This window comes from Columba livia, chromosome 11, assembly GCF_036013475.1.
Source record: "Columba livia isolate bColLiv1 breed racing homer chromosome 11, bColLiv1.pat.W.v2, whole genome shotgun sequence".
Lineage (NCBI taxonomy): Eukaryota > Metazoa > Chordata > Aves > Columbiformes > Columbidae > Columba > Columba livia.
The window spans coordinates 2,247,872-2,260,892 of record NC_088612.1 but is presented as its reverse complement, the minus strand read 5'-3'; the positions used below and the strand labels follow the sequence as shown (position 1 = coordinate 2,260,892).

The 13,021-nt window shown below is 40.6% G+C and overlaps 1 protein-coding gene and 1 long non-coding RNA gene across 10 annotated transcripts in view; one reads left to right on the top strand and one right to left on the bottom strand.

The window, feature by feature from the left end:
* SLC12A1 (solute carrier family 12 member 1) overlaps positions 1 to 13,021 on the bottom strand; it is a 56,313-nt gene that overhangs the window by 6,468 nt on the left and 36,824 nt on the right. For all 5 annotated transcript variants that reach the window (XM_065075867.1, XM_065075868.1, XM_021297862.2 and 2 more), the window contains exons 16-23: positions 11,917 to 12,016; positions 11,718 to 11,829; positions 9,553 to 9,693; positions 7,581 to 7,687; positions 6,614 to 6,696; positions 4,116 to 4,259; positions 2,063 to 2,194; positions 1,714 to 1,825 (exon numbers count right to left, since the gene is read on the bottom strand). In XM_065075867.1, coding sequence (XP_064931939.1) covers positions 1,714 to 1,825; positions 2,063 to 2,194; positions 4,116 to 4,259; positions 6,614 to 6,696; positions 7,581 to 7,687; positions 9,553 to 9,693; positions 11,718 to 11,829; positions 11,917 to 12,016 — 931 coding nt within the window. The remainder of the gene's footprint in view (positions 1 to 1,713; positions 1,826 to 2,062; positions 2,195 to 4,115; positions 4,260 to 6,613; positions 6,697 to 7,580; positions 7,688 to 9,552; positions 9,694 to 11,717; positions 11,830 to 11,916; positions 12,017 to 13,021) is intronic.
* Positions 1 to 13,021, top strand: part of LOC110364347 (uncharacterized) — a 34,688-nt gene that overhangs the window by 5,993 nt on the left and 15,674 nt on the right. For 3 of the 5 annotated variants that reach the window (XR_010475220.1, XR_010475218.1, XR_010475216.1), the window contains exon 4: positions 584 to 3,709. The exons of the other annotated variants lie outside the window; for them this stretch is intronic. This is a non-coding gene — a long non-coding RNA (uncharacterized LOC110364347). Of the gene's footprint in view, positions 1 to 583; positions 3,710 to 13,021 lie in introns of those variants that run through there. 5 annotated transcript variants of the gene reach the window in all.

The following is a 13,021-nucleotide window of genomic DNA, read 5'->3' as shown; positions in this document are numbered from 1 at the left end:
CAGTTTTGCCTTTGGTTAAACTGTGGTTGACAACCTGTATCTTTTATATAAATATTTTTCCTCACTTTTGCTGGGCTCTTTTTTGGGGTATGTAAGCTTTGGAATTTGAAAAGGTCAGAAAGTTCCTAGGAGCAAACCATGATAGAAATACATATTTGCTCATGACCTCAGAATTTGCTTGTTCTTTTTTTATATAATAAGAACATGCTGCTTATATAAATCTTGGTGTCCCTTGGGGCAATCCTTGTTTTGAACGCCAAAAAGAGCCACGTCTGAGCTTCTGTGTGAGGATTTTAATATTTGGGGAATTACACGTTAGCAAAAGTCCAGGTAAATTTAATTTCTGAATTGGAAATATAATCGATGAAATTGCACTTGAAGTTGTATTGGATCTACCTAGGGAATGCATTAGCCACCCTGCCTTTGGATTGGTCTCATTGAAGGCTTCTGTGTGTGGTGGGTAGAATATGCTGTTGAGGAAAGCTTGTGTTTAGGTAGAAAAACATACACATATTGTTTTCCTGGAGCCAAACTAGGGCATTGTCAGCTGTACTGACCATGCTGTTCACTCTGGCTTTTGTAGGACGAGCAGCGTATACAGTGCCAGAACTGCCTCTGCACAGAGCTGTCGTGGTTTGACAAACTCCATTTGATGGCAAAACCTCCTAATCCTCACAATGAAACTGGGTGACTGGAGTGTCTGGATCCAGGAGTGGCTGGGGTCCTGAAGAGCCAAGTTTGGACAGACTCTGGACAGGGAGCAGAGAACACGTCCCTGCGGGTCCTTGAGCAGCTGTGAGGCGTTTTTTAAACTCGATAATAATAGTTTGTACAAACACTTGTGAATCTCTTCTATGGAAGTATGTTAACTTTAGGGTAATCCTTACAACTGACAACCACAGTGGAGTAAAGTTTGCTTTATGCGAAAGCAGAAGCTAAAGAGACCATCGGTGTGGCAGCTGTCTTTCAGATGCGCTCTGTCGTGATGCTAGTGATGCTGGCTGAATTTTAACTCCTGTCCTTGCATCAATCTCACTTGTTTTCCACTGGAGTTTGGGTTGGCTATGTTGTTTCTAACTCACTACATGGTGCTGCTGCTCTAAGTTAAGCTGTTACTGCTTCCCCTGCTGGTAACACGGCTGTGCCTCTAGTGTGTAAAGTGCTTTGGAAGGAAAGGTCCTATATACAGTGATGATGCAAATAAGTTTCTATGAGTACCTCTCATTTGCTTGAAGGCCAGTGATGATTATGAAAGCTAGTCTTTTTAAAAAAAGCTAAGTCAAATCAATTTGGTACTGAAGTTGATGAACTTACTCTTTAACTTCTTTACATTTTACCACAGTTAATCACATCTGTCTTTGGTATTTGCATATGAGAAGCTTCATATGCAATTTCACCGGACTATCTCATGTAAATCCTATAAAGCTAATTATATTCTCATTACAGAGTGCAAACTACTCTTCTTAGAGAAGGGAATATGAGCTATTAATGGGAAAAATTGCCTGATGTGACTTTCTTTTGGTAATCACCATTTACACTGAGCCTTGAGACCTATGCCATAAGCTCAAGACCTTCCTATCAAGTACATGATTTTTTTCATGCTGCCCACAGTAAACCAAACCAGTTGTACTGAGAAATTCCAGCTTCCTGCTGGGTATCCATTGTATTCCGCATCAATTCAAACTCTTTAAACAGTGAGACAAATATACTTACACTAGTTTTTCTTCTTCAATCCTGTTGACCTTTCCTCCAGTGAAGATCCTTAATTTGCAATTTTTCCACTTCTTCCTCATAGTTAGAATGTAAGGAATTAGGATTGTTAGACCTGGAAAAACAGGTATAAAATTGCGGGAAGATCCGGTTAGTGCATCGTGTGCTAAAAATGCCATCCTTCGCTTTGGCAGTGTTGCATGTAAGTTAATCTTAAACCATTTAAGAAATGACAGAAAGTTGACTATGTAATCTTTAAAAGAAAACAGTTTTGTGCAAGTTCCCAAGTCTGTTTTTTATATTTGGTAACAGAGGAGTCTGTCTCCCTGCGGTTCTGACTGGAATTCCTTACCTCCATCATCGAACAGCCACCAAATGTCAATTGTACCTTTTCCTTGCTTCTTTTTAAATTGAGTGCTGGCTTCTAGCAGCTTCTGATTGAATTCTCCCACATGCATTGACTGTATTGTGTTAATGGTGCTCTCTGTAATGAGAGAGAAAAAACGTGGAAGGATTTCTGACAAGTGAGGCAATGAGTAGCTTTAGGGAGCCAAGCGGAGAGAAAGCTCCAGGAAAATGAACTGTTTCTGACATAATTTTTATACTTTAAATCTGAAAAAAATTACAGCACAGCTGCTGTGGACTTTTAATATACCAATACACACAGGAACCAAAGCTTGTGTAATACTTTGTCGCTAGATTATAACACCTTGAAAAGGGTTATCAGATTATTTGTTCCCTGGATCTTTTTAGTTAACCTAAAATTCACTGGGGCCTCAAAAAGCAATTGTGAAATATCTGACAGGTTTTAGAAGTAAATGGCATCATTTTGCATCATTTACAAGCTCGCCTGTCTGCTGTAAAATGCGGAGCTCCCTGAAATGCACAGTAATGGGGGACAAAGAGCTGCCAGGGTACAGCGGCAGCACAGGTGAGGCTAAGAATGGAAGGCAGAAAACATAAGCACACGTGGCAACTTCCCTGCGCTTGAGCAGGTGGTGGTTAATTGAAAATAAACTTGGATTCTTGCTGTTTGCTTGGCTGGCTTTAAAAGGCACAGTCTTGCCTAGGTACGAACAACATCTTCTCTCATTCCATCTTTTGAAGCCTGTGGCTTTATTACTGCTTCTCTTTCAATGATTTCAAAGAGACTGTGTCAGAGCGGTATTTTAAATGGAGCGGACAGGCATCTTTAAAGGTTTTACTCTGATCTGCCGGGTTCTAAAAACGCTTTGTTTGGTTTTCTGTATTTCTATATTGTGGACAGGATAGTTCTAAAGCAGTTATTGGCTTTCCTCTACGGTTCTAGCATCTATGCTGGAAGGTGCAACAGCTCGGGGAGGATGAATGTCTAAGCAAAACGGAGAGGCAGGGATATTTATTAACATCATCTGTCTCATATATAGAGCCAAAGTGGGTAATATGTATTTCCTTTATGCCTTTCTGAACTAAATCGAAAAGGGTAGTTGAAACAGAGCTGCACATTCGTGTGGTATTTGTTATAAAAATATGGTCTACTGAAGCCTGCAAAATGAACTTGAGGTCTGCCAAGTAAAGAATAACGACATTTTATGTTTTCAGTCTGTAGATCTTCTTGATACCCGTGGGAGTTGCACGCGCAGCCAGATGTAATAGTCTCGGCAGGTGAAAATCCTGAAAATACTTGTCTGCCTCCCAGTGTGGCTTCAGCTGGGTCATTGTCATTACAGCCTGGCAATTGTGAAATGACACCTCTAATTCTGCTTGTATTTCTGTATCATTTGACTATATCTTGAAATGTAATTTTGGTTTCATCGCCTATACATTGAAGTTATGTGTTTATTAGTTATCTGACAGCATGATGTATATGTACTTTGAGTATTTTTACCACCTTCATTTGTGCATTTTTATGAAATTATGCTTAGGGTACACAGCAGTAGTGTTACTTTTACCTGGTTTTCAGCTGTGTGCTGGGTTTGTGTGTGTATGTTGAGTAAAGTGAGGTTGCTTGTTACCTGAATATTGTGCATATGTTCTTGGTTTCTTTAAGGAGAGAAAGGGCTCTGTTTAATAACTGAAAATACCCTATTAAAAAAAGAAAACAAAACAAAATAACCCACCCCAACATATTCTATATTCCTCAAACTTTAATAACCATGCTCTATTTTTGATGAATGGAAATCAACATAAGGTGAGCTGAGAAACTCGTCTAGGAAATGAGGGACAAACAATTGGTTGTGTAGCACGAAGCAGCATGTCCTACCAGCAGAGGACACTCGCTCTACTCTGCATTGCAAGGTTGTGGCCACCAGGGCAGGTTTGCACAGGGCAGGTCCTGTCCAGGAGTGCGGCGCAGGAGTTTTGGCCAGTTGGTGAAGATGTGGTGCACTGAAGAGTTGAGAAGAAGCTATCGGTTTGGAACTTACCCTTTTTTGTTTCATGTTTCGAGATATTGAGCGTGCCGACTTTTCGGAAGAATCCACAGATGCCGCTTTTTCCTTCCTCAAAATCATTTTCTTTAATGGTAGCTTCCAGTGCCAATCTCTCCTGCTCCAGCTTCTCTAATTCCTCTATATATTGGGAAAAGTAAGGGAACTGGTAACACATCACTTTCTGGTTTAATTTAAATCACTTATTGAAATAGTGGCAGTGATAAAACTGCTGTTGTGGTGCTTTGTACACAATGGAAAGCTGCGGGGCAGAAAAAGCTCTTTTAGAATGTGTTTTCCTTGCAAGCCAACAGGGAGGAAGAAGCTGAATTCACCTCTGGAAGCCCAGCCTTAGGACACTCATGCCTACAGCAGTGGTGTGTGGTGAAGTGCCGCTCAGCTGCTCGCAGGTTTAGTCTTCCAGTTCGAATTCCATAATATAGTTACATGAAATACGATTTATTGAGTTATGTTTGTGGGTTTCTTTGGCTGGTTTCTTTCCCCAGGAATTTGAAAACACATTAGGAAGGCTGTTTTCCTAAAGTAAGAAAGCTGGTGTATGTCGTTCTAGCCCTTCTAAGAACAAGGTCACATGGCTTTGGACTTTCTCAGAAATATGTAAGGATCCTGAATAAGTGATGAGTTTCTATGTGGAAATATTTGTAATGTTTTAATTTTTTCAGTATTTGCTGCCAAGATGTAAGCTTTAGCCTACACTTCTGTAAATCCAGCAGTATAAAAGAACAATTTTGTCTTAGCAGTGTTACACTTGCTGAGAAAAAGGTATCACTTCTTATTGTGGAATATGTTATGGTGAGACACTAATTAGTATGATAGAGGCATTTGCCTGCAGAAAGCTTTTTTCATAAGGAAAACTTGTATTTGAGTAATACATAGACTAACAGTGAGGTCAATTCATTTAAGATAATGTGTTTAATAACACCCCAAGCCCTCACTAGCTAGACATTATTAGGTCTGTTGGCACTCTCAGTTGCCAACAGAAAATAATACACTTTCTTTTAGTTTAGAATCCATGACAGCCACGTGCTTCTGATTATTAGACATGATGATAGTCACTAACTTAATGGTTACCCAAAATGAACATTTCAGTTTCTCTGTCAAACAGAATACAATGATGTCTTTTTTTCCACTACGTAGACTGTGTATCCGCTTCAAAACTATGTGTATATCTGAGGGGTTTCATTTTTTTCACCTTGTGTTCCTAATTCTTTCTGATTCCCGTGTCTCAACGCTTGGAGAACACGCGCTAGTTTCTAAGAATGCAGAGTTTGTAATTTCACTGTGATGACTGTATCTTCTGAGCAGTTTCTGACTTAGAGCAAGCAAAGACGGGCAGATGTCTTTGTGCTGTCAACAGGGAAGAGGGAGAAAAAAAGCAGCATGATTAGTCTGGAATTTTTGCTTAACTCCCCGTAGTTTTGCCCGGTAGCTCTCCATGCACATCAAGCTGCCAGAGTCTGCTGGGTCAGTATTCATCTGCTCTTGTTGCTTAAATGAGAAGAAGCTGGAGGCAGATTTACAGCAGGCGGCAGCAAAGAGTCACCAGCCTTCTCATGCCTGCCTGTTCCTTCTCTGTAGGTTTTATCTAATTCATTTATAACACAAAATATTTACCTGCTGGGGAAGACAAGGATGTTAAGAGTCATGTCCAGGTTTAGGCTGTACCCGTCTGCTCAACTTACAAGAAGTGAGAAAATTATCATATTGAAAACCTAGAGAATTGTGCTGGTGGGGTTTTATTTGGAGTCATTCCCTCCCCAGAGTACCAGAGGAACCAGTAAGACCTCTGTGTCCTAAGGAAGAATAAAGGCCACCATTGCCTGTGGCTCTTGGAAGCCCATCATGTTGGTGCAGCTGCCTGCACGCCCTGTCTCCCTCTACCTTTTCCACCCAGATGGCATGTCTCCCCAAATGCTTGTGGGGTGGTAGGAAGTTTTCCCTTTTCCCCCGAGATATGCAGCACTAACTTAAGGAACAATGAACAAAAAGTAGAACCGATGTTTCCTGTGGGTTCCAGATTTTTGCATGGGTGGGAACTCTGTGTGCCCCAGTTACACAGAGGTGGCACCAGAACTGCAGCTTCCTGATTCCTGCTGGTCCCAGAGACCTCAGGTAGGCTAAGGGAGGAAGATGTGCCAGGAGCAGAAGGAAACATGCCACAGAGCGACTGGTTGCTGTGGCAATATGTGATTTTACTGCTTTAGTCTGTGCGGGTGCTGGAAGTGCTTTGGGAGTCGAGTTCTCTGGTGTGCAGAGCCCCTTCATGTGGGAGGCTTGGCCTCCTTCTCTCACTGCAGGCTTCAGCAAGGATTTTGGGCACAACTGACACTGCAGAAGCCTGGAGAAACTGTAGAAGTGACACGTAGAGGAACTATTCTAGAAACAAGATAGTGACTCTAAGACTATTGGTGGTATTTCTTCTTGTGCTGAGCATGTAACCAATGTAGACATTCAGGTATTGAGTCACCACATACCTTGAACCTGGAGGACCTGAGATATATCAAATCCTTGGCTAATTCTGACAATGATCATGCCGAGCTCAAAATCAAAGGCATCACTGAAAAGAAAGAAAGAAAAAGAAGAATAAATTTCCTTTCACAGCATACATGTCAAAGAGGAAAGCTACTCTGAGCAGATCAGTAGAAGTGTTAGTGCTCACAGGGAGGTGTTACGGCTGTGTACAAGGCTGCTCTGGGTAAAATTGCAGAAGGAATTACCCAAGATTAAATAAAGTACTATCAAATTTCTTCCCTCTTTTTAAAAAGGGGTATTATTGGGCATGGGAGCAGATGGGCTATTCCTGAAATGGGTCTTTTTGACAACACTTTTGAGGAACTAGGTTACCACTAGGTAATATTTTTCTCTCTTCTCTGAGGAAATAACAAATATGTGGTGGGTTTTGTTGTTCTTTAACTTGCTTCAGCTTTACAGGTGGATTTTGAGCAAGAATCTATGGGAAGCCTGATTCTAAAGGATTGTTTCCTAGCTGAATCCCAACCCACAGAGCTGCTGAGCCTTAGGCACACATGAGATTTGAAGCAAAGCTCTTCCTCTGTCTCCCAGGCTTACAAGAAGAATTCCATGATGTTCTCTTATTCCCTAAGTATGTACATTAGAGATGTTTTTCTCAGAGCTCCTGCCCACTAACAGTGGAAAATACAGTTCTGCAAAAGCACTGCTGACAGCGGTGCGGTTTCCTTACATAGCACTGTCAAGCCGTATCAGCTCTGATGGTACCAGGTGTTTGCTAAGCAGATCTTGCTAGTTGTGTGAAGCTAGGAACCTTTGTAATGGCCAAAACTTCTGCTAGAGAGCTAGCACATGCAAACCCAGATTTGCAGGTATTTGCTTGTGTTGTTTCTACAGGTCATATTCTGTGTGGAAATGCCATGTTAATCTAGTGTGAGAGGAGAAAAAAGGAGATGCTGAACTGTGACTTACTGTATAACACCCACATAGTTTTCAACTTGTGTGGCAGTGGCATTTCTCCAGTCCTTCTTAAATCCAATCACCAAGGTATTCGGCTTCATTCTCCCCAACCCTGAGGCCTGACAATATTAAAACACTGCTTGAGAAGGTACACACGCATGCTTTTACCGTAAATGAAAAGTAATGGCAAAAGATAACTGGAGTAATGTTCTGGAGACACTTACAACTAGATTGCATTTCATAAATGTCCTTCATGCTCATACCCATGCAGAAAGCAGAAAGATTAGCTCTAAATCATTCCAACTATAAATGATTTTAGATGACAGAAATGTAGTTTTGCTAAATTAGCATTCATTTGCATTTCTTCTGACATGCTCTCATTAAAATGGTTCAATAACTTGGAATCAAGAGAGTTCAAGCACTGTTTGCATGCTCATTTTAACATAATAGCATAAAGCTTTTATCAGATTTGGAATACTTAATAGATGAACTGGGTCTGAAGTCTCTTAAAACACCTCAGATATGCAGAGAAGGCATATCCTCGTAAGAATAATTTTTTGCCTTGAAGTTAGAAACTCTTGCTGTTCTGTTTGCCGTGTTCTTTCCAAAAGATTATCCAAAATTAGCTGAGCATGCTTTATAGATAAAATTACAGTTTATAAACAGGAAGAACAAATGGTTTGTCAAGACATTAGATTGCCTGAAAAATGAGCCTGGATGCTAAAACCCAAACAAGTAAGGGTTGTCAGATATAGATCCAGCTAACTTGATTTTATAGAAATGTAGATATTCAGTGTATTAGGAGCCTTCAGGAGAAGACCCATAAATATACCAGCTTGTCAAATTGTTACGCCTGCCAATTTTTACTGCTCGCAAAAAGAAAATAGATAAAACCCCTTGCAACCTTGGTGGGGATTTTGAGTAGCACTGATACATCTGCGGTATTTACATTGAAATGAGTAATTGGTTGACAAAGCAATGCAGATGTCCTTAGATTACAGTGGTGGTGACATGGTTATCCTTGTGTTTGCTGGGGAGGAGCTGTTTGTGGTCCAGCAGTTGACTTTGGCAGTAGTGTTCAAGTAGTAATGGAAAGGAGGAGATCATCAGACTGTGACAGTTCTCAAACACATCAGAAGCATCTCCTACTGAGCCAATGCATAAACCCAAGATGAAGCGTCCTTGTGAGACTTTGACAGAGCAATGGGATCTTTATTAATAACATTTCATCTTGCTCAATTGTACTGTCCATTCAGCGAGCGTACAAAGAGCCCTAGTAGGCTACCAGCGGGTGACTGCTACCCAGGAGTATTTTAGTTGATTCCCTACTGTCTCAGTTTGCACTGATGTCTTTTCAGCAGTGTATTTTGTGCAAAGGATGTGAATTTTCTCTCAATTTTGCCTCAGTACCTGTATATTTAAATATTCATATATGTGAGAGAGAGGGAGTAGAGAAATATGAAAACAGTGCCTCTGTGCCTTCATTAAGCCCATTTTAAATGGACTGTTGAAAATGATCTGCCGTGTTCTTAGAGTAATAGAAAAATATTGCAGACTTTTATTTAAATGGATTTCTCTCCGTTTGCAGAAAATGTGTATTACACATTTTCAGTTTTCAATGAATGCAAAAATATTCTCAGATATTCAATGTTCTGTGTAATACCAAATGATAGAATTGATGTGTATCAAGTGTTGGCTGCATAGACATTCATATTTCCCTGTAGATGCCTCTCTTTTTTTATAGTCGTGTCTTGTTCATTTAAAAAAGTATCAGTCTGCCTAGTCTCATCATTCTGTAGCCAAGGACTAGAGCTCTCTATGAAATAACCTGTAATACAAACACACGTACCCCCAGAATGCCCTTTCTGTTTATAACGTTATCCATATATACATAGGAGTTCTTAACAAGTAAACAGCAATGCTTTACATAAAAGGCTGCTTTGATGTAACACTCTCCTATGTGTTCTGTAAACAAAAAGCTTACTTGAAGTAGACTTTTGACTCCATCTCTGAAGCTGTCAGCTGCCACTGCTGCATAAAAGGCTTTTCTTTTGTTCTTTGTGAGCCAGGCCTGCTTTTTTGCCATGCCACTGTTCATCTCCTTAACACACAGCTTGCGTGGTCCCTGCATGATACAATGAAATATTGTTAGGAAGGCTTTGTATTATACATCACACAGTGATATTGAAGGAGTTACCTAGTCTGCTGTGGGAGCACAGAGAGAGACTCGGAAAAAATACATTTCCAAAAAGGGTCCACAGAGATTCAGCCCTTTGAAAAGAACTGTGCTGCTAACATAATTCACATGCTGCTCAAGAGGGCTCGGGCTGCTAATGCTACTTAAATATAGTGATTCTGACAGAAAGAAGGACTACTCCAGATTGTAACATCTTAGAAAAATATCCTAGGTATGATGAAGCATCTCGGAGTGAATACCCCCCCCCCCCGACTTGACGATGTAAACAAGTCTCAGCAGATCTAAATATACATGGCTAAGCTCCTATCTGCTAATAGTAAGGAGAGGAGAACCATCTTGCCCTTCTTCCCAGTCTGAGTCCCTGAAGACAGTTCCACAACTGGCTTGCGCAGTACGTGTCTGTGAGCCAAAGGGACAGTCCCACCCTCCTATCAGGTGGTAGCCTGCCCGTGTCCCGCCTTACCTGTCCTTCCTATCAGTGTTAGTTTGCACAATTGCACAAATAACTTTGAACTATTCTTTATGTTCAGTTGCCATATCTATTTTAAGTTTCTTGCTGCCCTTTGGGGAACGGGGATGGCAGATCTTCTCCCTGGCATGGTGTCTTAACATTTATTCATAGCTAGCGGCTTTTGAGGCAAAGTATGATGGGCATTACACTGATGGCTAAGTAGTCTTGCTGTATTTGTTATGATATACGTTGCAGGCTGCTCTTCAACATAGTCCCTAGGGATTTTCTCATCCATTTTTTACCACAATTTCACAAATCACAAAGGTTGTGTCACACTTATGTTGCCAACCAAATTAAGTTCAGCTTATGTTGCTGAAGAAATAATAATTAAAAAAACCCCTGAAAATTGTTACACTAGCAAAATAGACTTGGTGTTTTGTATAGAAAGGAATTAAATAGCATTAATGTGAGAGAAATGTGCCTAATAATTCAGAAAACTTGCTGAAACTCAAATTTAGGAAGCTTCATAGTCTCAGGATCTAGTTGGGATTGAATCTACACTTACTGAATGCAGTGGGAAAGCTACCAGTAATTACAGTAGAGAGGAATTAGGACCATTCACACTTTATAGATTCATTTCCTTTGGGAAGAATCACACGTAGATCTTCTGTACTCCCCTTCTGCAATCTGGCAGCATCAAGTGAATTATTCCTGCCCTCCTGTAGAGGAATACATTATCTTGCCTGGACTGACTCTATTAGTTAGATTCTGCAGCCCCATTTGCTGCCATGAGCTGGTTTTCTCCTCTCAAAATTAAAAGGTCATTGTAATAGTTAAAATACATTTTTATCCTCTACACTACAAACCCATCTATTTTCTTCTGTCCTAATGAGAGACTGGATCATCATCCTTTAAGATACATCGTTTCCTATGTATTTATAACTAGAATTATACTTTGCTTCTCTCTAGATCTCAAAAGAGCACGTTTATCCTCAAAATTAGCACTGTTACAGTTTTGGAGAAACCACTGCAAAGAGAGTGGAATCACTTGCCAAGCCAAACCCCAACACTGCAAATCAGTGACAAAGCTGAAAACAGAGCCTTGGTAACTTTACTCTTCTACTATAATCCTTCAAGGTTTGGGTTTTGTGTTTATTTTGTTGTTGTTTGTTTGGGGTGTTTTTTAAGCCTTGCTGTGTCCATTTAAAAAAAACCCTTTTATTGTAATGCTTTATCTTTTCAAACAATTTCTTGGTCCATCTACGGTGAACTCTGAAATGCATCTCAATGAGGCGTTTAGCAGCAGGCTCTGTATCAGCAGATAGCTTTCTTGTCAAGACTGATGGCAAAATTCATTCTCGGTGTGAATCTCTTTCATGGTCTGCACAGGCGCCCGTCAGCGCCAACGGGAACATTGTGTGCCGAGTGAGAGAGGAATGTGTAATGGAGATCTGCAGCACCCACTGGTGCTAATTTTCAGATTTATATGAGTTGACCTTACCGTGTACACTTCACAACAGATGCACAGCCCGTTGTTCTTTGTGAAAGTATGTGTGATGTCTAGCAGAGCGGGCCTGATCATAGGAGCTCCTGTTAATGCTATGCACTGGGGTCTGTTGGGAGGAAAAAAAGAGACTGTATTTAATTGGGTGATGTAGTTACTCAGACTAAGCCGTTCTGCTATTCAGTGCAAATCTTACCTGAAGTTTTTCACATGGTCTTCCACTGTAGTTAAAGCCAGCGCGCTGTCTAAGGCATTAATATAGTAAAGAGCCTGTGTAGAAGATCCCCAGTTTACTTCTGCATATAATAAAGATAAAGAATGCTTATTAAATCATGGGCTTTTCCCTGTGTTCTATTGCAAAGGTCAGCGATCATGCTATCTATGAGCCAAAGCAGGGTGTATTCTCCCGTGCTTCACAGATACAGAGCTGCCGTTCTTTGTCCTTCATAACAGAATAGGTCTTGCTTGTGTGATGCAAAATCAAGCATGCAAATAAGTTGTCTCATTCTTTATATAAAAACTGTAGGGAATGGCCTTCCTCTGCTTAAAAGCTTTATTCTTATCTGTTCTATTAACTTTGTATCCTTCTGGCATGTATAAAATGGACAGCCCTGTGTCATGTATTTGGTGCAGAATTGCAGGAAGTTCAAATTAAACCATTGAGAAGCAGCATTGCTAGATCCAATTAGCTCTATTCGACTATATAGATCAAAAATTGTTCTCCCAAACTGATTTTGTCATATACATATTTTCTTATTATTGTGCAGCTGTTTGAATGGAGACAAATAAGAAACAGCTTTCTGCATTTTGAGATCTACATGAATACAGATCAAGTCCTGTTATGCCAAGAAACAAAGCTAATACTTAGTGCAACTATGTGGAGGTTTGTGTGGAGGTCCTTTTATCTAAGGAATATTAGTCTTTTCTGAACCCTTCAGTTGCTGGTGCTGAACAAAAGTCGCTCTGTTAGACGGCAGGAGATAGACAGATTTTATATAGTGTCTTCAGTGAATTTAAGCAAGCTTTAAGCTGCTACTTTGCAGCAAGGACACGGGCAATATACCAGGAAAGGGTAACAATCCTCAAATGCTTTTGAACTGTCTTGTGCCAGGTGCATTCTCCTACAGCTGATGCTTCCAGGAAGAGAACCACAGACCATCCCAGTGGGTGTGAGAGCACAGATAGGGAGGACACACATCAGTGCAGCAATATACACAGAAAAGAATAATGCAGGCTTAGACCAGGTGTTGCTATCCCAAACTAGCTGCAATGGAAGCACATCTGCTGGGAAACGTGCCTCT